Consider the following 25,906-nt stretch of genomic DNA (forward strand, 5'->3'; position numbering starts at 1 on the left):
TTGGATTTCTCTCGCGGCTCCTTGTGTTTCTTCACTGGCTCAGTTTCTGGGACTGAGGATGAGCGTGAAGCTCTACGACCAGCTGCTTTTGAGCTCTTCAGCCATGTTTCCCACTGGCAGAAACCTGGGAAGAGAGTGACCCAAGGGAACCCTTCCTAGCGAGAGAATCGAAAACGACCTACACTTCTCCAGCTTAGAAGTGGGGACGGACGTTCCTGATGGTTGGGGTGGAGGTTGCTCCTGAAGTAGGTGGTGCGGGAGCAACAGGGAGGGAAATGCCCCCTACCATCAAGTGGGCAAGTGTAGTCTTCCAGCTCTCTGAGGTGACCTGGGTTGGCAGAGCTGATGGTGCCAGAACTGTTGTAGCAGCAGCGGAAGACTATGTCATACGCGCAGGATGCAGGCATTCAAATTTTCTCTCAGCATAAGTGCAGGTCAGTCGGTCCAGGGTCTTTTACTCCATGATTTTCCTTTCTTTCTGGAGAATCCTGCAGTCAGGCGAGCAAGCCGAATGATGCTCTCCACAGTTGACACAGATGGGAGATGGGGCACATGGAGTATTAGGATGTGATGGGCACCTGCTATCTCGGCATGTGATGCTGGAAGTACAGTGGGAAGACATATGGCCGAACTTCCAGTACTTAAAGCACCACATCGGGGAGGGCTATAGGGCTTTAGATCATAGCGGTAGACCATCATCTTGACGGACAAGCCCTTCAACTCCTCGAACTTGTCCTCTGAATGCTCAGCTAAAAACTGAGGCTTCATCGTTATGAAAGTTTACCAATCAGCTCTCTAACATACAAAGTACCGAGGTGAATAAGATCCACTGCCATCCTTAGCCTGATGTTTCTCCCATGGTGTGGCCACGGATGGGAATGATTTGGGGTCTTACTTCTGTGCGTTGTATTGAGCTCGTGATTGCTTAGAGACTGCTGGTGTTTTATCACCAGCAAGAGATGATGGACTATGCTTCATCGCGTTTCATCCGCCCTGATGCCACCCACTCCGACCAGGGGCCTTCCCCACAAGTGCCACCCAGCCGCAGCAAAGACCACCTGGCAGGATGGCCATTGCTGGGAGTCCCAATGCCCCAGGTGGATGGGCATCTACTCCTTGGCATATGTGGGGAGTTCAACGGCGCAAGCATCAGCAGAGCTGATCCCTGTGTGGTCAGGGGGCTACAATCAACAGGGTACAAGGCGGCCCCACCACAACAGACTGTCTACCATGCTGGATATCAGGTGCAAAGAAATCCATGGTCATCATCGACACAGAAAACAACACTGCATAGTGCATGGTGGAAAACTCTGCCAGAAAGGGGCCTCGCCCAAGAGATGGAGAATGGGCAGGACTGCAACGCTACGACGAGAAAGTGGGCTACAGATCTCAATGCACGATGGACACGATGCACCATGTAAAGCACCCTTCCCCAATTGGCTCACTCTTCGGGAAAATTTTGAAGAAAGGAGGTCAAACCCTACCGGGGACCATCACAAAGGCCAAAACGTGTGAAACTCCTTTTAGTTGCCTCGTACGACATGCAGGAATACTTCGGGTCTATTCTAACCCCCAGACCCACAAAGGGGTGGAACAATCTGAACCCATTGTGCCTCGAAGTTGTGGATAGTATGCCATGACGATGGCATGCACAATTCAAGAGGACGTGCTACTGGTTATTAGAGGTACTGGTGTGTACATCAATCAGCCACCAGCTCTGAAGGTCTCACTGTATGGTGGTACAACATCCAATGTGTGGTTTTCATGAGCAATAAAAAGGGCAGAAATGATGTTTATGTTGATCTCTGTTCCAATTTTCTGTACAGATTCCGGAACTCTCAGAACCGAGGTGACACAAAACTTTTTTAAAATGTGTGTTGACATATACTTTCTGAAAACACTTCCCAACTTAAATGTTAATAATGTTAACAAATTTCTCAGTTTCTGAAATGTTTTTCTTGCCATAGTCAATCTACGTTTTATATCTTCTACTTCGGTCATCAGTTATTTTCCTGCCCAAATAGAAAACTCATCTACTACTTTAAGTGTCAATTCCTTATTTAACTCCCTCAGTGTCACCTGACTTAATTTGACTACATTCAATTATTCTGATTTTGCTTTCGTTGATGTCTTCTATCCTCCTTTCAAGACACTGTGCATCCCGTCCAACTGCTCTTTCAAGTCCTTAGCTATCTGACAATTACAATGTCATTGCAAAACTTAAGTTTTTATCTCTTTTTCCCTGAACTTAAATTCCTACCCCAAAATTTTCTTTGATTTCCCTTTACTGCTTGCTCAATGTACAGACTGAATAAAATCAGGAATAGACTACAAGCCTGTCTCCACTCTCAACCACTATTATTCTTTCATGCCCCTCAACTGTGGTAGCTGCTGTCTGATTTCTGTATAAGTTGTACATAGACTTACTTACTTTGTATTTTACCCCTGCTACCCTCAGAATTTTGAACAGTATTCCAGTCAACATTGTCAAAGCTTTCTGTAAGTCTACAAATGCTATTAATGTAGGTTTGCCTTTCCTTAACCTATCTTCTATGAGAAGTCAAAGTATTGTGTCTCATGTTCCTACATTTCTCTGGAATCCAAACTGTTCTTCCCCGTAGACTACCATTTTTTCCGTTCTTCTGTAAATAATTTGAGTTAATATTTCACCACAACTGTGACTTATTGAACTGATAGTTCAGCAATATTCTCACCTGTCAGTACCTGCTTTCTTTGAGATTGGAATTATATTATTCTTGAAGTCTGAGGGTATTCCACCTGCTTCATACATCTTGCTCACCAGATGCAAGAGTTTTGTCAAGGCTGACTCTCCGAACATTGTCAACAGTTCTGAAGGAATATTGTCTACTCCCGGGGACTCGTTTCCACTTAATGCGAGAATAGTTTGACAGAACTCTGAATTACCTATCTTATCTCCCATCTCATCTTTATCAATATCATCATTCATTTCTGTGATATTGCCATCTAGTATGTCTCCCTTGAGTATACCCTCTATATACTCTTTCAGGTTTCCCTTCTTTCCTTAGGACTGGATTTCCATCTGAACTCTTTATATTCATATAGGAGGTTATTTTTTCTCCAACTGCAAATGTACGCATGTTTGCCATTCTGGAAGGAGGCCTTTTGGCTGAAAGTTTAAATGTAAAGTAGTCTTTTCATTACACATTTTTGTGTCTCAAAGAGTCCTCTCTGTGGTGAGTAGTGATTTCTCCTTTTCTTAATATTGTTATTCTAGCCAGAACTTTCTATTGTTTGATTTTATTTGGAAAATTATGTGAAGGTCAGTGCTGTGATGAAACAAAGAAAGTTGTTGATTCCATGCACAAGTACAGGGCTATTACAAATGATTGAAGCGATTTCATAAATTCACTGTAGCTCCATTCATTGACATATGGTCACGACACACTACAGATACATAGAAAAACTAAAAGTTTTGTTCGGCTGAAGCCGCACTTCAGGTTTCTGCCGCCAGAGCGCTCGAGAGCGCAGTGAGACAAAATGGCGACAGGAGCCGAGAAAGCGTATGTTGTGCTTGAAATGCACTCACATCAGTCAGTCATAACAGTGCAACGACACTTCAGGACGAAGTTCAACAAATATCCACCAACTGCTAACTCCATTCGGCGATGGTATGCGCAGTTAAAAGCTTCTGGATGCGTCTGTAAGGGGAAATCAACGGGTCGGCCTGCAGTGAGTGAAGAAACGGTTGAACGCGTGCGGACAAGTTTCACGCGTAGCCCGCGGAAAATTGGCTCATGCCACAACTGGAGACCGACAGCACCGACTTCATCTTTCAACAGGATGATGCTCCACTGCACTTCCATCATGATGTTCGGCATTTCTTAAACAGGAGATTGGAAAACCGATGGATCGGTCATGGTGGAGATCATGATCAGCAATTCATGTCATGGCCTCCTTAACCCCATGCGATTTCTTTCTGTGGGGTTATGTGAAAGATTCAGTGTTTAAACCTCCTCTACCAAGAAACATGCCAGAACTGCGAGCTCGCATCAACGATGCTTTCGAACTCATTGATGGGGGACATGCTGCGCCGAGTGTGGGAGGAACTTGATTATCGGCTTGATGTCTGCCGAATCACTAAAGGGGCACATATCGAACATTTGTGAATGCCTAAAAAAACTGAGTTTTTGTATGTGTGTGCAAAGCATTTTGAAAATATCTCAAACAATAAAGTTATTGTAGAGCTGTTAAATCGCTTCAATCATTTGTAATAACCCTGTACAAGCTGAAAGTGAAGATTAATTTCTGAAGGCAATTCTTCAGACACAAAATGTGATATACTGAAACACAAAGGTCCAAATTTTAAGAAGGTAAGAGGTTTGCGATCAGATTTTATGAAAGGAATGATTTTAAATGATAATGTAAATTAAGTACGAATCTACAGATTTTGCTTTCAGGCCTTAACACCACATGGAGTTACTGGTGGCTATAATCATTTAAAGAAACTTACCTAAATGTAGTTACCATGGAAACCAACAACTTGCCGAACTATACAGTCAGCAATCAAATTTTCTCTCTCTACAAATAACATGAATGATCTTAATGTAATGCTGACATATGAGATCTGTTCAAAAAGAAACCGAACTTTTGCTATATCAGCTTTATTGCTTATTGTACAACTTTTTAAGCACTGTCCCCTTCAAAATAGCCCCTCTACTGGCAATACACCATTCTCATTGTTTCTTCATTTTGGAACATCTCCTGGAACACATTTTGTGGGATGGCACGCAAGTTTCTTGTCGTGTTGTCCTGTATCTCTTATATGGTTTGGAAACTGTCCTTTCGACACGTTTTTCAGTTTGAGAAACAGGAAAAGTCTGTTGGGCGCTAGGTCAGGAAAATACGGTGAACGGGGCACAACAGGAATGTGGTTTTTGCTAGATAGCTGCAGACAAGGAGTGACGCGTGAGCTGGTGCACTGTCATGATGCAACATCCAACTCTGGGTTTCCCACAAGTCAGGCCTCTTCCTGCACAGAGCATTCCTCATGTGCACAAGGATTTGCTGGTAGACTTACTTCCTGGTTTACCATTCATGATTAATAATACCTTTGTAGTCAAAAAACACAACCATCACCACCTTTATCTTTGACCAAATAATGCGTGATTTTTCGGACGAGGTGGCCCTTTGCCCACCCACTGCAACGACTGTATCTTCGTTTCAGCATCATAGTCTTACACCCATGTCTCATCACCTGCTATTATGTTCTTAATAAAGTTTTCATTGTCATTAACAGCAGCAACCAGTTCCTCACACATTTCAACATGGGTCTGTTTCTGATCTTCAGTCAACAAACGTGGTACAAATTTTGCACTGACATGACATCAAGTTTTTCACTCAAAATTTGATGGCATGGTCCTATGCTGATGTCCACCACCTGAGCAGCTTCCCAAACAGTTACATGACTATTCCTGTGAATTGCAGCACAAAAGCTATCCACATGGTCATCCTCTGTTGACTTTGAAGGACGTCCAGATTTTGAATCATCACAGACTGACATTCTGCATTGTTGAAAACTTGCAAGCCATTCGTAGCACTGCATGTGTCTCTTACAGTCCTCCCCATATGCTTGGCTAAGCATTAGAGATATCTCTTGTGAAAAGTCCTTCATTGCACTAATCTGACAAGCAGGCTGCACACATGCTTACTTCAGCAGCTGAGGTTCACTTGTCCGAGCGAAACGAGGCAAATGGCAGTTTGCTTTCTAAACCTGCCACTAGGTGCGCTCAGCAGCCACAGTACACTCTCTCTTTTGGTTGGCGCGCTGTTTCTTTTGTGCGGCTATGGCCAGAAGGTAGAAGTTAAGGGACTGATGGACACATTGGGTAGTAGGCACTGGCACTTCTTAAGCAGACAGTTCTTGAGGCAGGTTTATGACACTGCTCACAGGTGAGGAAGCATGACCTGGTGGGCACTATAAACAAGTGTGGAGACTTGCGTAATCAGACAACACAGGGCATTGACATGCTATGAAAACCCCATACACTTCAGTTACAACAGCTCCTAGCAACCTGTATGCGGGGCTGAAACGCGCTGGAACAGGAACACTGCACTTCTCCCCTACATAGGGACTGCATCATAGACATAGGAGGAGGAGTATGGATAATGGACCCCAATGGCTCAAGGCAAGCAGTCGTGTAGCCATTCTGCCTGGAATCAGAGAGAATTACTTAAGTTGCAGGTCAACCATGATGACTACATGGAGATGGATTTCGGCAGTCAACTGGCCCGCTGAATCAACCATGAAGTTCCACACTACGGACATGTCACAGCCGTGGTGAGGTGGGTCCAAAACCAAGCACTGCATGGATGCGTGAGCGGCCAGCCTGCACTCTCTGGGTGAGATCTTGTGATGGACTGCAAGATGCCATCCACAAGGGCAGATGCATGACCTCATAGCCTCCTGGGCCCAAGACTGTCCTTAATCACTGACTCAACTGCCGTGTGTGGTTTACTGGAGCTGCTGAGGCCCAACTACAATGACTGCTTCTGGCTGTTATCCTTCGGCACTACATGGAGATCACAAGCTGTGCTTGAGAGAACAGCCAGCTGTGCTCAAGTGGACAGGTGCAGACCTTCCAGCTGTGCTGACACATGCTGCTGGCCACACTGCCTGGGTGAGGACAGAAGTCGTCATGTCACGGGAACAGAGTGGCTTTCTTTTTTTCCTCTAAACAGTGACACATAGTAGCTAACAAGGTAATTCCCTAGTATAAAGTGTAATATATGCCAATAACACAATGGAATTCTTATATGTTCTAAACTTATACATGTAATCTGTTATAAAAAATAGATACTACTTCAAATAAAAATAAATGCCACATTTTGAAGTCTACTTTTAACACTATCACCACAAATCTCTTGACTAACATGTCAGGTTTAATATTTACTGTTATTGTTGCTCAAACAATGTGAGAAAATTCAATGTTGACTGAATCTTTCATTTTTTACAACAGACTGGTGAGAAATTCATTAATTTAAATACAGGGTTATTCATCGGTACCTGTGGGGCTTCAGAAATTGACACTGCACAAAAATCACAAAACTTACAGATAGTAAATGGTTGTAGTCTCTGTCCAAGTTTTTAATCATTACAGGTGCTCAATGTGGGCACCATTTGACACCTAAATGGTTTATACGAGGCAGAAAAGCTTGGGTGTGAAACTCTCTGAAGTTGCTGCTGCACAGGCAGGAATTATGACAGCAGCCAATTTTGTAAATCTGTTCACTCAGTTGCCAGTCTGCAAATGCGAATTCATTTGATGCATCAATATGAAGCAGATGATTTGTCTACATGTTCTGACATGCTTAAACCCTAATGGTGCACTTTAATTACACCATGGTGTGTCTCATGACTAAACTTGGAAAGATATTCTATCCACTGATAAGAGAATTTTTTTGTATGTGTCAGTTTTCGAGCAGTTGTCTCCTGAAACCCAGAGGTACTTGTGAAGTACTAATACTTTTGCACAACATTGAAACACCGAACTCACCCGTAGCAGATCCTTAGCTAATATCCGAACAGAGAATGTGTAAGTGTGCTCATCCTCTTCATCGATATATCGCTCTGGCTTTTCAGTCCATCTCTTTGCCTGAATAAAGGGAAAGACAAAACACCATATTTTCAAGCTTGTTTATTAATTGATCTGGGTGTTCCATTGCTCCATAAGTGTGAGCTAGTCATTTTGATGTAGAATGAGTAAATACATATCACTACAGACACATATACAATGTGAAGATACAACAGCGCAGTAGTAGAAATAGACATTATGAAAAATAGCACATTCCTAATGATTTTTCTTTTATCTTGTATTAAAATATAAGCAGATATTGAAAAAATTAAAGATCACCACCTCATATCCCTCATGTCAATGCTGCCCCTAAGCTTAATTCTAATTCACTTCCATATGAAGTTTGTTTTACTGTGTCTTGTTAGTGAAACATTTCAGGGAAAAAATTGTTTGGGAGTTATTTGTCAAGCACGGAAATGGACCATGGGGCAGTTTCAGTACAAAAATAGAACATTATAATGTAAAGGTGTTTACAATCCTGCATTTAAAAAAATTACGCTTCTTTTACCCATTGTTTTGGGTTTTTGGTTCTTAAAATGGACTATTTTTTCCTTTATTTCTTCTAACTTTTTTGAATATCCTGTTTTGACTAAGTTCGCAACAGAGACTCAGATGTTTAACACCTTTCAAAAGTGTTATAGTCCACATGCCTTCTATTGTTCACAAGTTGTCTTTTGCATTCTGTATTTGAATGAAAATAGGGAGAAAAAATGTTTCTGAAGAGGTAAACTAGCAAGTTATCACGTTAATAAAGGCAAAGGAAACAGATTCCTATGAGATTAGGCGCATATGAAATACGGGTTCATCAAACGATAAAATGTTATAATGAGTTTGCAACCTGCTCAGACCAAGCTGCACAAGATGGACAACATTTAGGCAGGATTGTAATTTACTTCAAATTTAACATCATGATAGAAATGCCAGTGCCATATTGGCAGAATTTAAAGCATCCTTTAGTGGCATTACAGTCACAACTCGCCCTGTTAGTAACAGGTTAAATCAAGCTGGTCTAAAATCCCATGCAGTACACAAGCCATTACAGAGTGATGTTCACAAGAAAAGGTTTCAGATTTTGTAAAGAGATTAGGATGTATTGCAGATGTATGGGAATAAGCTGTGTTTTCTAATGAATGCCACTTAACTTTCCTCCTCCACACAAAGCTCTAGTCGGAAGGACAATGACAAATTTCTTCCTCCTGATGTTGCTCCTGCTGTGCAGCAAGGTGGTGAAGCTTTCACAATCTGGGGGTGTATAAATACCTGCAGGGCCAGGATATTGTAGGGTAGTAGATGACTGAATGAACAGTGTCAGATATTGTAAAGTCTTTAAGAAGGTTATGGTGCCATCTGCTGGGAGTCTGCTAAGTGAAAGCCTTTTTTAAAAAAGGCACCAAGATGCTGAGCTGCTTCAAAGGCCACCACATAGCTCTGACCTCATCATGTACAACCGTATTGCCACACACTAAACCAAAAACTTTAATGATTTGAAATTGGTAGTCCATGCACTGTGGAATCAAGTTTCTACTTAAAAGAGCAGGAAACTGATTTGGTCTATGCCGGACAGGGTTAAGGCTTGCTACAGGGTCTGAGGTGGGCCTGTAAAGCACTAGAAACAACATAACACTTCTCAATGTATGATAAATAATAAATGTGTGTGTGTGTGTGTGTGTGTGTGTGTGTGTGTGTGTGTGTGTGTGTGTGTGGGGGGGGGGGGGGGGGGGTGTTTCTGTCAGAAGTTTCCAATAACCATCTGTATAAAAAATCATTAGGATAAGAGACACAAAAACCTTTATCTTTCTTGATCTGAAGATTTATTATGAGCTATTTACTCAGAAGGAAGATTAAACACTGTCCTGCAGATGGTGACATCATTAGAAACAGATGAAACAAAGGTGATTTAGCAAATACTAACATTCAATTTTAAGTTATTTAGAGAATCATCAGAAAAACTGAAATCTATATGGCTTGTTGGGACTTGGAACCTGATCTTCCCAAATGAGAATCGACAGCTGCAAGTGTGCCACATCTGATGTGCTTTGAACATGTTGGCTGCATAAAGCTGTTAATTGTAAGGTTGGATTGACCACCACTGTAGCTCCCTAGCCATGGTTCTATTTGAATTAGTATGCCCTTCTTTTTCTCCATTCTCTGAACTAGTTGATCTAGTTACAGAGGAACTAAAGTTTAACGTGACACCAATCCATGGTGCAACTTCGCATTTTTCACATATACAGATTATTGCCATAGGCAGAAAGAGTGATATGGAAAAAATTCAAGGTTCAAATTTGGGTTTATTATCTGGTACTTTTATACTGAGCATATAAGTTGGTTCACTTCTAAAAGTCTTATCCAGCACACACATTTTAGTCTACTGGTTGTCCTGAATTACAGTAGCAGATGTACAGGAAATGGATATTTTGGTTCTACGGTATGTATTTCATAAGCTGTGTGAAACTGCTAAAAATTAAACATTTCCTTAAAGTACAGAGTGCCCATAACTTAAGTTCCAGTCTCTAAACACTGTGGAAAAAGAACATATTGTTCAAGATTACATCAAATTTGAGATACATATTATTGACACAGATGGGAAACGTCACTGAGGTGGAAGGCGGGAGGGGGGGGGGGGGGGGGGGGGCTAAAAGTGGGCAGTCCAGCAAGAGGTGGACGACTGTCATTTGGGAGCCACCGCGACACTGAGGTGGGTCCTCGCGATGGAGTAGGTAACCATGCGTTAGACACGTACAGCCACTGCGGAGCTGGCAGAGGACAACTAATTACCTGCGAGACGCCCGCATTCATAGTTACCTTAATGACACACAGTTTGTTATGCGTGCTGTTTTGCCATTCCGTCTCCCAAAGCTGGAAAACCCTGGGGTGTAAGACAGAACGCAGGTCAGCTTCGGAGATGCCTATCTCCGGAAGCGGTTTCTGGATCACCTGTTTGGCCAGCCTGCCGGCAAAGTTCGTTGCCGGGGATTCCTACATGTCCTGCGGCCCACACAAACACCTCGGAGTGGCAGGACTGTTCCAGGGCATAGATGGACTCCTGAATGGACGCTACCAGAGGGTGGCAAGGGTAACACTGATTGATAGCTTGTAGGCTGCTCAGTGAGTCAGTACACTGGAGAAATGCCTCGCCATGGCATGGCATGAGCGGATGTACTCAAGAGCATGGGATATGGCCGCCAGCTCTGCAGTGAAAACACTGCTGCCAACTGGCAAGGAGTGCTGCTCAATATGTCCTCCATGAGCATATGCGAAGCCTACGTAACCATCAGCCATTGAGCCGTCGGTGTGAACCACTTCAAAGCCCCAGAACACGTCAAGAATCTAGAGGAAGTGACAGCAGAAAGCGGCAGGGTTAATGGAGTGCTTAGGGCCATGAAAACAGTCCAGAAAAAGCTGTGGCCGAGATGTACACCATGGAGGTGTATGTGAACGGGTCACAAGCAAAGGTGGTAATTTTGTTAACTTTTTTGTTCCATAACATTTCCCTCTGCATCAATAATATGCTGCTCAAATTTGATATTATTCAATGCAGTGGTTCTCTTTGTACAGTGTTTTAAATTGAACTTTAATTATGGACACCATTTAAGTTCACATCCGGAAAGTAGTTTCTGATGAACTTTCAATTTGGAATTTAAGAAGCCCATCAATAACCTAATAAACAGTACAGTGAGAATTTTGGCACAGTTTACTTAGTGTATATATTACAGGTATCTGGCACTACTTGGTACTTCTCTGGTTTATTAGGTCCATTTCAATTATGCTTGGTTTTTCTTTGAGCTACTCAGCATGGCACAAAATTTTCTTTAACAGTGCAATGTGATACCATTTCGTCCAGCATTTTTCATTAGCCACAACTTTATTCTGTTCATGGTGGCAGTGATTTATCCCTAGCTCCTTGCTTGCGGTATAAAGGAGGTTCAAATGTCATGTGGCTGTTGCCATGGGACATTCAAAAATAGGCAGCTAGCAACCTATTAAAATAAATGGTCATCAGTTCTACTTTGGAGAGAAGGATGAGAATTCTCAATTTTTATTATGCATTTGCACAATGCCTGGGCACTGTAAATTTGCTACAGAACAACTTTACAATACCATGCAGAAAGGCTTTAAAGAATTTTTTTGCACTGAAAGAGCAAAAAAATTACAATGACTAGCAGAAAATTTGCACAAGATTAATTAATTTGTACATCCTTCGTGCTAAATTTGCACACTATGAAGTAGTTGGTATGAATAGTAAACTTTCTAAAGTTGCACAGGTTATTACACTGCTGGTTTCAACAGTTTTTGATGGATCTGACTGAAGACTACGGAGACATTCCATGATGATGATGATGGAGCACTGAACAGCACTGTCATCAGCACCCAATGAGGTGTCAGCAAACCCATTGTGGGGAGAAGGGTACAGGGGAAGGAACGATGCCTTCCGCTGCAGTTTGAGTTACTTTAGGGATGAGCCCTGACAATTCACAGAGGTTCAAAACTCTGTGTTACACTGGTGTCTGAGGACGATGGGTAAATCTCCAACCAAACTGAGGGTTGCTCTGATGTCAGTATATATGAAACACACATAGCTAGAACATACTAGACAATGTGGTACACTACAAACTTCACAATGGTTGATTTTCTACTGTAGAAGGAAACCGCAGGCAATGTCCTACTGGAAGCCTGGTATGCAGCACTCCCTTTCATCGGTGTGGTTAGCATTAAGCCCACTATGTCTGCATTGTCTGACTGCAGTATTTTTGTTCAGTCATATGGTTTCTCACTTCCACATGATTCTGTCAGGCAAAGAGTTGACAACGAGGCAGCACAAACTACAACAATGATCCTTAACACTTGTTTGAGAGTTTTGTCAACTATATCATTTCTGTGTATCCCGAAGTGTCCTGGTACCCAGCAAAAGACTACTTCCTTGCCTCACTGCTGTATGCACTGATACATGTCCCAGATGATCTGAATCATCTGTCTACTGGGTAGATTTCTGCTTTTAGTCCACAGAGTCAAATCTGACAAGAAACACTGTATTGTCAAAAACCAATCAGGGAACACAGCTGAACAACCAATTGCACCTGGGAGCCACCCATGCATATAATGATTAAACTGTTTTAAATACTTAAAACTGAAGAAACATTTATAAAAATGTAACCTGCGGTGAATATTTTTGTGCTTTGTCAACCTTAATATCACCTTGGACTTTTGATAACACCATGGCAGAAGTCTGTTCCATACCTGGCTGCATATTCGGAGGTCTGATACATCCAGACCCATAAGACAATCTGTAGCACATATCAGAAATGGCTTTGTCATATGTGACCAAATGGTGAACAGACAAAGTTTGAGTGAATTGCCACACTAAATGCCAATGGCAGACAGTGTAAATATTTTCAGCACCTGTCAAGGAGGCACTACCAAATTTGGAGTGGTGGTACACCATCCTCTCCACACAGCCTTGAACTGGGGTGGTTTGACAGGTTCCAGTTGATATTTTAATGTCCTCATGGTAGGTGATGTATAACATCTTTAAGTAGGACACACATGCTGATCCACAAACCACATTGCTGTAATGTAACTGTATAAACCCTACAAAACCACAAGAGACAGGACCTGCCAGCTCCCCACTTTTTGTTCACAGGACTTTCAGGTGTGGTAGCCAAGTTAATTTTATGTCCAACAGACTGCCCAGAACACACACACTGCCCTTAAAATTTAAAATATTGTCCCCCATTGTGAGCTCTGGTTGATTAAAACATCGACGTGTATGGTTAAAATTGACTCCAGTAGTCTCCTCCAGTGAGAACTTAAAACCAGTTTCAATCATCAAATTTCCAGCCTCCTGATGGTCAACTGTAGTTGCCTCATCATAAGATCGAAGGAAAAGTAGAATATTGCAAAGTTGTCCATAAACAAAGAACAGTGTTCCTGGCTGCAAAGGTGTTGCCGCTGAGAGCTTCTCAAGCAGTGTTACACTGAGTATACTGTCTTGGGGTGACACCATTCTTCTGAGCAAATCAGACAGACAATGAATCAACAAAATGGCAAAAAACGACTTTCCCCTATATAGGACTCAATGAGAAGTGACAGACCTCCATGCAGTAACCAATCGAGAAGCTGGAACAGAACGTTTTTATCACCAAGTGGCGTCCTTTTTTCAAGGACAAAAACACACTGACTAAATGGTTCCATCATAAGGAACACTCCTGTACAGCTATCTCCAGTAGAACTAGGGTGTCAATGGTAAAACAGTAATCCCTGAAATCACACAGAGCAGCACAGATTATCTTGGAATTCGAGGAGCCAGAAGAGGCAGCAGTTATCATGGACTCTACAGTCTTAACCATACTGCTAGTAAGAGCTACACTCCAGTAACAGTTGGTATGATCCTTGCCTGGATTCCGTAAGGGAACTAATACTACCTCCTAAGTGATGGGATACTGGCCATTGAACCACATCTGATTGACACAATATAGAAGCTGACCTTTGGTTCGAGAGCACAGACTATGTAGCATGGCATTATAAATCTGATCTGGTCCTTGAGCAATGTGTCTGATTGCAGAAAGATCTGATACCAATTCCTACAAAGAGAATGGATGATTGTTAATCTTATTACATAAGAAGCAGGGCCTTCCCAGCTAGTTCTGGTGGATGCCTGGAACTCAGGTGTTTGTCCAAATGGTGCAGTGATGTTAAAGTGTGCAGCTAAAACTTGAGACGTGTGTCAAGCCAAGTCCACCAAAGTTGCAAGGGGAGGTGTACTGCCTTGGCTGAAATCATCCTTGTTTCCTAAACTTGTTTAGTGGAAGCCGACTGATTAACGGTAGTTATGAATTCCTTCCCTTTATCACTCACCATACATTTTTGCTCTTGCAGTTCTGAGGGCACTATTATTTTCTGCTTTTGGATGGTGTTTGAATTTCCACACAGCTTCCCACCTGGCTTAGGTCAACGAGTGGTATTCATTCCACCAACAGCAGGTCATCGTCTGAGGTGGTTGCTGGACTGGGGAATGCACTTTGTGGATCACAGGTAGTTCATTCCACTATCTTAGTGTGTTCTACGGTCTCCTGGGCACTTCCCTGTTTGAAGACAACCTTCTTGCTGCTTTGCATCTAACTTGCCATTTGAAGCATCCACCTTTCAGTTCCCTGTCAATTACTGTCTTATTCAGCAAGTGCATCCACACTAGAAACTGGAATACAAATCTGTGGCCACTTCCCACTAAACAAACTGCAAAAGAATAGGAGAGCAGAATCAAAAGTCAATTGCTGAAGATGACCCTGCAGCTATAGAAAAGGCTTAATACCTTCTAGTCACTCAATGATTCAACCCACAGTGCATGTGGTAGTCTAGCCCCATAGCATACTGTGTGCACTGAAGTTGCCCATTATGAAGAATGGGCAAGAATTGCCTGGAAAAGCTCTGTTAGTGCATTTCATCCAGCAGATTGAGGGGTGGAGGATATGAAGAACATACTGAATCTAGCAGTTGCGAGGACTTTAAACTGCAACTGCTTTTACGTCTGTGGAAAGAGGGACTGTACAGGAGTGATATCTGTAATCCTTTAGCATAGTCACCCCACCCATTGCCCTGTATCTGGTAAGATCATCCTTTCTGTGGGGGTGATAGCCCCTTAACATAAACGTGTCTGACCTTACAATTCATCTTTTAACATTTGCAGAATAGTCTATTCAGGGCCAAGAGCTGTAATTTTTCCAAATGTGATCAGAAACCATTTAATTTCCACTGCAGTAAAGAAGTCCCTGTGGGAGTCACTGATCAGTGACAGTTGCCCTAGCCTTCTACCTCGGCAATTGTGATTTATCCACTGTGTCAGCAACAACAGACAGGGCCTAGTTATCTGGATATCAATACCCTCAACATTAAAATCACCACTGGCAAGAGGGTGGCCACAGCCTAGATGGTTTAACTGCCACTTTCTTCAGTTTCTAACAGCTTTTTCTTTGGCATTTTTCCTCACCTTTGGAGGTACTGGTTGCACAGGTAGAGAGGATGGGTTACTGGACCTCTGATGGTGTGTGTTAGCATATGAATGAGGTCTGACTTCCTTTGCTAACTACCAAATGGTTTGAGTTGTGCACCTTTTCCCCACCACACAGGTACATTGCCAAGTCCATCCATTCATGCTCTGCTCCTAGGTCTGGATGTGTGTGGAGGCATCACTTTTGGTAACTGGCTTCTTAAGGACTAACACCAAAGAAATAGCCTCACCATGCAGAATGTGAAATTTCAGTTCCCGAGTCTTTCTTTCCCATTATAAACTCTGTGCTTCCTGCTCTACACTGGGTAATAAACAGAGCAGTTTATACATTTTAGAGGGAGTGTAGAATAGACACCTGATTCTTAATGCCTCCAAGTACCATTACATGCCATAGTGATATGACCAAATCTTTGACATTTAAAGCACTGCATTTGATTTGGGACAAATGGTCGAACTTTATGACAGATACAGCCTACAAGAACATGTTTGGGTAATTCAAGTGTTGAAGGTCAAAATGACATTTGCAGTTCTTTTCTATTCACTATTTACCTTCCTCAAAGTTTTGCACTTCCATGACACCCATGTCTTCCATTCTTCACACAATTATTCAGGGTGTATTTCCATTATATTGGAGCAAGTAAATTAAACCTATGCTGAAATTAAAGATGTTAGGCATTTTGGTTACTACAGAGTAATCTTGTAATTCTTGGATCATAGAAGTTTTGCCACTTACATGGCTCTTTCAACTACCAATGTTCCATTACAAAGTTGTTTAATACTTTTTAAGGATGCAGTAATACCTTCCAACCTATTTTGGCCATATACAGGGTAGATGTTTCCAAAGACTCCCTCTTCCCTTGACAACTGACAGTATTATGGCAGACTGGTGCCAAATTACTATAATTTTGAAACTTCTCAGGCAGACTGACTGAGCTCTGTCGGGTGGATGTAGATACTACTAGAGTGTGTACTAGAGATTGTTTTACCCCAACAGCCACCCACTATCACATAGCACACGTTTAGACTGAGGTGCTTTTTAGATACGTGTATACCTTCCTCGTGGTCTAGGCAGTGAAGCCAACAGCCCCATTATCAGAAGCACAGAACGTTCCACTGTTGAACCTAATGATAGTCCCTGAAGTATACCCAGAGCTTATGGTAGAAGAGGTCTGGCAGCACTGACCAGCCCCCAGCTCTGCAAACCAGAGTTCGCAATGCCTAGGGGAGGGGAAGTTGTTTTTGATCCGAGTTCTACACCATTTGCTGTTTCATTTTGTTACTGTCCCTTTGCATATGCAAATTTAACTGATCGATCTGCAATGTAATTTTTATTTACAAAACATTCTATGTTAAAACTGTCCACGAGTTCTAAAAAGCTACCCTCTAGAAAGGCTCCTGCCTTTCCATAATGAGGCTGCACACGTGATATTAACCTTTCCATCAGCATGTGTGTGAAAGTTTTCTTTTTTTCCTTTCCGAATACAAACCTTCATATGACATGACTACATGGCAACCTAAATGACAAAAGGCAAAACTGACTGTGCCTACCTGTGGGCCACCAGTACATGACAGGTATAAATTTTGTCTTCAGCAACCCAAAAACTGTTACCCTGCTTTCACATTTTGCAAGTGTCTTTGAAAAAACATAAAATGCAGGGAAATTGTAGCATATGGGCTATAACCTTTTAAGGAGTAAAGTTACGTACATGATCCTCCTTGCATTTTTGTGGTTTATTTGTAATATAAGTATGCAACGCACAATAAAATATTGTCAGGAAGTTTCTTCTTATCCTATAATGGTTGCCTAAATTTGGTACGATCTTCAGCCGCTTACAGTGAACAATTTGGCGTGCACAATATTGTTGGAGTAATGCAGTTGCAGATCAGCTTTATTTTTTATTTTTGTAAGCATATTCTCTAATACCAAGAGTCAGCAACTATATATTATTGCTCCTCATAATGAGTTTTACAAAGTTTCAGATTTTCTACTGTAGTATAATATGAAACCATGCCAGATGTACACTGCTCGAGTTCCCTGCCTTGCCATCTAATGTGGCATGTTCGCAGTTTCCCCTCTTTCCACTTTCACACCTTCGTGTGGTTGTGGGGGCAGTGTGCAGTCAGGAGGGAGAGTGCTTCCCACATGTGCATAATTCTTTGCCATCCTTGTTCTACAGCAACTGACTGACAGCACTTGTAAATCATTCCAGCAGTCAGTCAGGTTACAGCATTCCAGACCACACCAAACATATACATCGCATGTAAAATGCTCATTCTTATTACATCTGTCCTTTTGAGGAATGAAACTGGTCTTTGCACAACAGTCACTCAGTAATTGGCTTTCACATGATTGATTATAAACAGATGTAAAAACTGCACGTGAATTGCGCAGATATCAGGAAGAAACAGCTACTGCAGTCCTGAAGACTGCTGATACCTTACAATGCAGGGCATCTGTCAATCAGAATGGTGTGTCTTCCTGCTGCACCCATCCCTGGATCAGTTCCTAAGAAACTTCTAAAAAATTCCAGCAGTAATCCAGATGTTGCTATTAAGAAATCTTAGGTGCACAGTGATTTTTTAATATTTTTGAAAGACCCTAGGGGCTTAAATTTTTTCCAGCATTAATAACAGCAACTTTTCACTGCCCCACAGAGGCAAAAGGGTCGTCATTTGTTGCTTTTTTGTGCCCACAATATTTCCTCCCCTGAATAGAATACTTTGAGGGAAGTACATTATAAAAACACCTAGGTTCATCAGCATTGAAAACTCTTCTGGGCCCTTATCTCTCATTCGCTGTGGCAAAATAGTCTACAATGTTCATTACCTCAGTTCCACCATAATTGTGGTAAGAGACTACAGTATGGGAACTTTAGACAATTCTACTTCTGACAGAGTTTAAAGTTCCAACTAGTTTCTACAATTTTCAGTTTCTACTGAAAATTTAACTTTCTCCTTTTACTGCTCATAACCACACACAATTTTACAGTATAGAATTAAACACTTCTTTAAACAAGTGAAAATCGGCACTTTGTCAACATTTTCTCAAACAACAACTTAATGAAACTCTTTCAGAAATCAAAGGAAGAACTTCAAACACTCAAAAAATGTTAGGAATTTAGTCATTGGTGGGTTTCCATTGGTGGGTTTCTGTTTCTAACTTTATTCTTATTCCTTGAAAACAAATGTTTTCTTAAACCGACATACGTTGAAACAAGTTTTTCATAATATTGTTCTTATGTTAATGTCATTGGGAACAACAGAAATATTCATTAAAAATGGATTCATTAACATGTGTTTTTATTGTATTCACCACTGAAGCTGCAGCAAATATGAAGTCTGAACAAACAATATTACTTCCAAACCACTAAAATAAAAGTGCTTTCACACACCACATCTAAATCCAATTTATCTGTAGTTTATTTAAGGTTTTTGATTATTTTTATTTACAGAATTATACAACTTATAAAATGGAAACATATTGCACTGTTACAAATATTACAGCTATTCTTACCTGCTCATCAGTTATTTGTGTAAAGAGTATTAAATAGTAAATTAAATCTGCAAGAGCTGCCTTTACAGTGTCAGTGAACATCGAAATATCAGTGAGCATATCAATTAGCTCAAATGTGGAAAATATAACTGCATCAAATCCTATGCATTCTCCTGCAATTACAAAATTTATTGTATTTAAATAATTAAGTCAAATAGTGATCAAAGCATTAACCAATACCACCACCAGCATTTTATATTACATTATCCTCAAAATGTCATTTATGAAACAGTAACTTATCAGATCTCTTACATTAAGTTAACTATGCTGAATAGTGTATAGAAGTCACAAACCATCAGAGTCAACTGGTTCTTCCTTGAAATCCGAACAGGTGACGTAATCACTTTTATACACATCAGCAGCCTGAATGAGTGTCTGCCATATGGGAGGAAGAATCTGTGGCATACAAGGAGCCATCTGCTTAGGCAGATGCTGCACAAGGAAGGTAATTGCTGGAAAGAAAGTTTTGCTTATAAAACCCTGAACCCATTTATTTCAAATTAATATTCATAGGAATTAAATTTAACAGGCATACATACACCATTTCACCCAAGTTGATGAGAAATGCACCTGATAGTGGAACTATACTTCAAGAACCTCTATGACGACGATTATTATTATGATTTGGTTTGGTGGCGCTCAACTGCGCGGTTATCAGCGCCCGTACAAATTCCCAGCCTTTGCTCTGCCCAATCTCACCACTTTCATGAATGAGGATGAAATGATGAGGACAACACAAACACCCAGTCATCTCGAGGCTGGTGAAAATCCCTGGCCCCGTCGGGAATTGAACCCGGGACCCCTTGCTCGGAAAGCGAGAACACGACCGCGAAGAACCTTGAAAACTTTTACTTCTAAGACTTTTAGAGGGGAGTGAGCACATAATATTTTGAATATGAATCTATGTTCAGAAACTTAGTTTCTGTTCTACGACTGTTTCAATTCAGATGTTTAACTCTTCCACTTTTGCTTGCAGAATTGTGTTAGGCGTGTCGCAATACAAATATTAGGTAACAATTCACAATGGAACTTAACAAAACATCCGTTCTCACATTTGTTTGTATTTACACTTAAACATTACGTGTTTACATTATTCCAAAACAAGGAACCAGCATACTGTACATACAGAACAGTACTGATGCATTACAACCACAGCTTCATGTAGTTACCTCCAACATTGTTACAGACATTTTACCTGTGAAGCATGTTCTGGAACACACACTCCACCCCATCTGGTCTCTCTTCAATTTCTAGTGTAGTGGCCAGAACTCATACCAGCAGATCTTCCTGTCTGCTATAGGAGTCTTAAATTAAATTTTCCATAGGACGACATGACTGATGTATACGTCTTCCTGTCTATTCTACTGCATATCAGAACAAACAAACAACTCTGACTTTTTTTTCTGCCTCTGCAGATGTGGACACATTACACATCTGAATTGAAACTGTTGTAGAATGGAAACAAATTTCCAGTCATGGGTTCCGATTCAAAGTATTATGTACTCATTCCTTTCCACAAGTCCTAGAAGTTTTGTAATTCGAATTTCTGAACACCCTGTATGAATGTATGAAGTCACAGGAAAGAAAAGAAACATGTACAAAATCTTACAAATAGCATCCCCACATTCACTTCAGTGAATCATCATGAACCTATTATAAACTGAACAAGATTTAAAATTATTGGACTGGGTATCCTGTGTAATCCAAGTTATGTTTCCTGAAACTGGAGTGAAGTATTTTAATTGTGCCAAAAAACAACTGACAAAGGTTCATTATTTAACTTTTAGACAAAACATGCACAAATGTCTCTTCTCAAAGTTAAATAATGAACTTTTGTCAGTTGTTTTTTGACCATTACAATACTTCACTCCACGTGTGTGTGTGCGTAACTTTGAAGATGAAGTCCCACCCCACATCTACCAGTCTTACAAATTTAGAAGGGAGGAATGTCATGATTGACAGTACCTTCATGGTATTCCCTTGGTTTGCCTATTTACAAAGCAGATGTTTTCAGACACAGGTGACAAAAATAAAAGTAGCGTAATTTGCTTCTCATTCCACAATGTCATACAGCATCATTTTATGGGGTAACTCTCCAAGCTGAAGTTTCCAGAACCCAAAAACATTAAGTGCAAACTATTTATGGTGTGAACCAAAGAACGTGCTGTGGAGGCCTGTTAAAGGAACAAGGGATACTACTGCTTTCCAATATATTTTTCCTTAATGAAACTTGCCATTAAAAAATTTGGCTTTTCTCAAACCAACAGCTCAGTTTATGGACTCAATACCAGAAATAAGAAAAATCTTCACAAAGCTTTAAAGTCACTTTGGCCCAGGAAAGTGTCCATTGTTCAGGAACACAGATTTTTAACAACTTGCCAGAAGCCACAGAATGTTGGAAAATCATGGATGGACTGTACCAATATTCTGAGAAAGAAAGTTTCTACTCACCATATGGCGGAGATGCCGAGTCGCAGATAGGCACAACAAATACATTTTCACACTTAAAGCTTTCAGCCAATGGCTTTTGTAAAAACACACACACACACACACACACACACACACACACACACACACACACACATCTGCAGTCTCAGGCAACTGAAACCATATTGGTTTCAGTTTTGTGCATGCGTGTGTGAGAGAGTATTGTTGGCAACGGCCATTGGCCGAAAGCTTTAAGCATGAAAATCTTTTTGTTGCAGGTGAGCAGCAACTTTCCTTCTCGGAATATTGTTACTACTGTTAGAAAAGGAACATTTACCAGCATCGTAAATTTTGAAACTTTAACATTTAATTTAGGTATACCTTTAATTACATCTGCTTTCAGTCCGGGATCTACAAAAGGCCCGTAGTCGGTCTGGAGGGTTTCTGTGAATTTGTTGATATAGAGTGGTAGTACAGGCTGTAAAAGTGATTTTGACAATCCTTTATGATATTCTGATGTGGCACATATCATGTACGTGCAGTTTGAAAATATGCGAACTGCTCTTGACCTGGTTCTAGTGTTGTACCTCTGAAAGGTAAAACATTAGTTAGAATTTGATTTAAAGTACACACTGGCTACCAAACTCTAAAAACTACAAACCTGTTCATCTGAAAAAATGCGGTACATTTCAGACAACATTATAGGAGCAATTTGGGGTAATTGGCTATCTGACAGGTCATTTGCAAATTCATTTAGCACTTTCATAGCACCATGTACTGCCCAATCATCTCCTGACAAATAACTTATGAGCAACTCAAAAAGTTCTGGCCACTTCTCTGGCCAGTCCCACTGTGCTATGGCAGCTACAGCATATGCAACAGCACCATGAACCTGGAAATATCAATAAGCACTCTTTCAAGTAAGCATAATTTAAAGAACATTGTGTGTGGCTTTTTAATTTTAGCGCATTGTGCACAGAATATAGGAAATGGTAGGGACACCAATATGAAGGGGGTGAAAAAATTTTAAACTTCAGATATGAAATTTATCTAACCCAGTTTCTTAATGATGGCAGGACAGTTTCACTAGCAAATTATCTTACCTTGCTGCAAGGCTCCTTAAGGCCTTCAGGAAGTGCATGTCTAATAACAGCTTTTGCTTTCTCTGGAGTTTCTGGACAACGAAATTTTTCTGATAAATGACACCAATGTTCTTCAACATATTGTTTGAGCAATACCGAAGAAAGCTGCCTTATAGCTATATTAAGGTTCTTTTCCACAATAAATTCAGTGAGGTGAACACCAAACTCTGGAAAAATCAAACAGTTATTAAATAGATTGAAAGCAAGCAAAATTTTTATTTCACAGGAGAGGAAAACAACAAAACAGGAAAATGTAATATTCAGAAATTAAGGCTGCAGAGCCTTTGGAGTATCATAGTTAAAAAGCTGATTCTAGTCTAACACTAATATGCAGACTTTACTCTCATTGTTTCAGTCTAATCTCTACAAGTGCCCACAAAGCAAAATCTGAATTTGGATTAATATGAGCAGAGTGGTTGGTTTTAAGTAACTACATGTATCTGCAGCCAAACCATGTAACATGACTGGAAGCACATAACCGAAATTTGACATAATTCCACATTGATCACTGATCTGGCTACAATCCTGACACCTCCCTGACATCTCCATAATTTTTTGTTAACTACAGTGTTTCCAAAATATTCTTATACTAATTGAATTACATTATTTCACTAGCTCCATAATAGAAGAAAAAATAATGCAAGACATAAAGGTAACTATTACCATACGGTTGGGGCACTGAGTGGTCAGCATGAGCACAATACTGAAAACACAGCTGAGCTTTTGAGGACAACACTACTCAAAAGCTCAGCTATGCTTCCAGTCTTATTATGTGCCTTTTCAGTATGCTACATAACTATATATGGTGAGTTACCTTCACTCTTTGCATAATTTGTATGAAGTGATGGTACTGATCCCCCATGGTACACAAAACGGGTCAGATCGCGGTTGCAGAAACAGCGAAGAAACATGTAAAATTTGAAAGAATGCAAAATCTCCAAGACTGGCAAAGTTTTGCACAAGTCGAAATATAGCACGTACTTCAAAGCGAGATGCTTTCAATAATTTTTCACAACGAAACTCTGTCTCGAAATCTGGCAAAAAAACCCGTAAGAGATTCTGGTCACACAAAGCACACCAGTGGCAAGACAACAATACCTTCACTGCACGATAACAATGGGGAAGTGTTTGATGACAGTGCCACTAAAGCAGAGTTATTGAACACGATTTTCCAAAACTCCTTCACCAAAGAAGACAAAGTAAATATTCCTGAATTCCAATCAAGAACAACTGCCAAGATGAGAAACATAGAAATAGATATCCTCAGTGTCACAAAGCGGCTTAAATCACTTATCCATACCTAAAGACTGGAAAATTGCTCAAGTCACACCAACATCCAAAAAGGGGGTCCCTTACTGTTCATAATATATATTAACAACTTACCACTATGTTCATGAAGATGCGAATTAGTTATTTTTGCTGATGATACAAGTATAGTAATTACACTCAAGAAGCAAGAATTAACAGAGGAAATTGCAAATAAAGTCTTTCAGAAAATTATTAAGTGGTTCTCTGCAAATGGACTCACTCAATTTTGAGAAAACACAGTTTATAAAATTCTGTACAGTAAATGACATAACACCATTGATAAATATAGACTATGAATGGAAGTCTGTTGCTAAGGCAGAATACTCAAAATTTCTGGGTGTGTGCATTTATGAGAAATTGAACTGGAAGAAATACATCAATGATCTGCTGAATCTGATAGGTTCAGCTACTTATGCTATTAGGATTATTGCAAATTTTTGTGATAAACATATCAGTAAATTAGCCTACTATGTCTATTTTCATTCACTGCTTTCATATGGCATCATATTTTGGGGCAATTCGTCTCTAAGAGAGAAAGTATTCATTGCCGAAAAGCGTGTAATCAGAATAATAGCTGGAGCCCACCCAAGATCACCTTGCAGACATTTATTTAAGGAACCCGGGATATTCACAGTACCTTCACAATACATATATTCACTTATGAAATTTGTCATTAATAACCCATCCCAATTCAAAAATAGTGAAGTGCATAGCTACAACACTAGAAGAAATGATGATATTCACTATTCTGGATTAAATCTCACTCTGACACAGAAAGAGGTGAATTATACTGCCACTGAAAAATCTGGTCATTTTCCAACTAGTATTAAAAGTCTGACAGATAGCCAACCAACATTTACAAGCAAATTAAAATAATTTCTGAATGACAACTACTCCTACATGAATTGTTAGATTTGAAGTAGTAATTGAATATTTTGTGTAAAGAAAACCCATGTTAAAGTGACACGTTCCACATCACGAAATGTCTTATTCATGATCTATGGAACAAGAATTTATGTATGTATGTAATATGTTGAATTACAGGCCCATATCACTAACGTCGATTTGCAGTAGGGTTTTGGAATATATACTGTATTCAGACACTACGAAGTACCTCAAAGAAAACGATTTGTCGGCATGGATTCAGAAAAATATCGTTCTTGCAAAACACAACTAGCTCTTTATACTCGTGAAGTAATGAGTGCTAATGACAGGGGATGTCACATTGATTCCATATTTCTAGATTTCCAGAAAGCTTTCGACACCATTCCTTACAAGTGTCTTCTAACCAAACTGCGTGCCTATGGAATATTGCCTCAGTTGTGCGACTGGATTCATGATTTCCTGGCAGATGGGTCACAGTTCTTAGTAACAGACGGGAAGTCATCATCAAGTAAAACAGAAATAATATCCGGCTTTCCCCAAGGAAGTGTTATAGGCCCTCTATTGTTCCTGATCTATATTGATGACATAGGAGATAATCTCAGTAGCCGCCTTACGAGGGGCGTTTGAAAAGTCCGTGCAAAGTCCGAGAGATGGCACCACCGGCACGTATCGAGGTCATGTTTAGTTAGTTAGCATCTTTGGAAAGAACGCACACAAAGTTTCAGCCATATTGGTCTATTTCTTTGTGTTTGGCATTCGTGTGAATCAAGGAAGTTGATCGATTGTCAAAAAATGGACAAAGAATTTCATGCGGCGATTAAACATTACTCTATGAAAGACAAAACGCCTCAGGAGACTAAAGAGAAGCTTGATAAACATTACGGTGACTCTGCACCTTCGATTAGAAAAGTTTATAAGTCGTTTCAAAATTTTCAGAGTGGCTGTATGGACACAAGTGATGCTGAACGTTCTG

General features: G+C 40.5%; 1 protein-coding gene across 2 annotated transcripts in view; it reads right to left on the reverse strand.

Moving 5' to 3' along the window:
- The window catches only part of LOC126470499 (importin-9), a 150,259-nt gene that overhangs the window by 78,403 nt on the left and 45,950 nt on the right, over nucleotides 1–25,906 (reverse strand). For both annotated transcript variants that reach the window (XM_050098379.1, XM_050098380.1), the window contains exons 3-8: nucleotides 22,702–22,907; nucleotides 22,260–22,490; nucleotides 21,980–22,187; nucleotides 19,465–19,623; nucleotides 19,133–19,284; nucleotides 7,536–7,634 (exon numbers count right to left, since the gene is read on the reverse strand). In XM_050098379.1, coding sequence (XP_049954336.1) covers nucleotides 7,536–7,634; nucleotides 19,133–19,284; nucleotides 19,465–19,623; nucleotides 21,980–22,187; nucleotides 22,260–22,490; nucleotides 22,702–22,907 — 1,055 coding nt within the window. The remainder of the gene's footprint in view (nucleotides 1–7,535; nucleotides 7,635–19,132; nucleotides 19,285–19,464; nucleotides 19,624–21,979; nucleotides 22,188–22,259; nucleotides 22,491–22,701; nucleotides 22,908–25,906) is intronic.

Source organism: Schistocerca serialis, chromosome 3 (genome assembly GCF_023864345.2).
Source record: "Schistocerca serialis cubense isolate TAMUIC-IGC-003099 chromosome 3, iqSchSeri2.2, whole genome shotgun sequence".
NCBI classification, from domain to species: Eukaryota; Metazoa; Arthropoda; class Insecta; order Orthoptera; family Acrididae; genus Schistocerca; species Schistocerca serialis.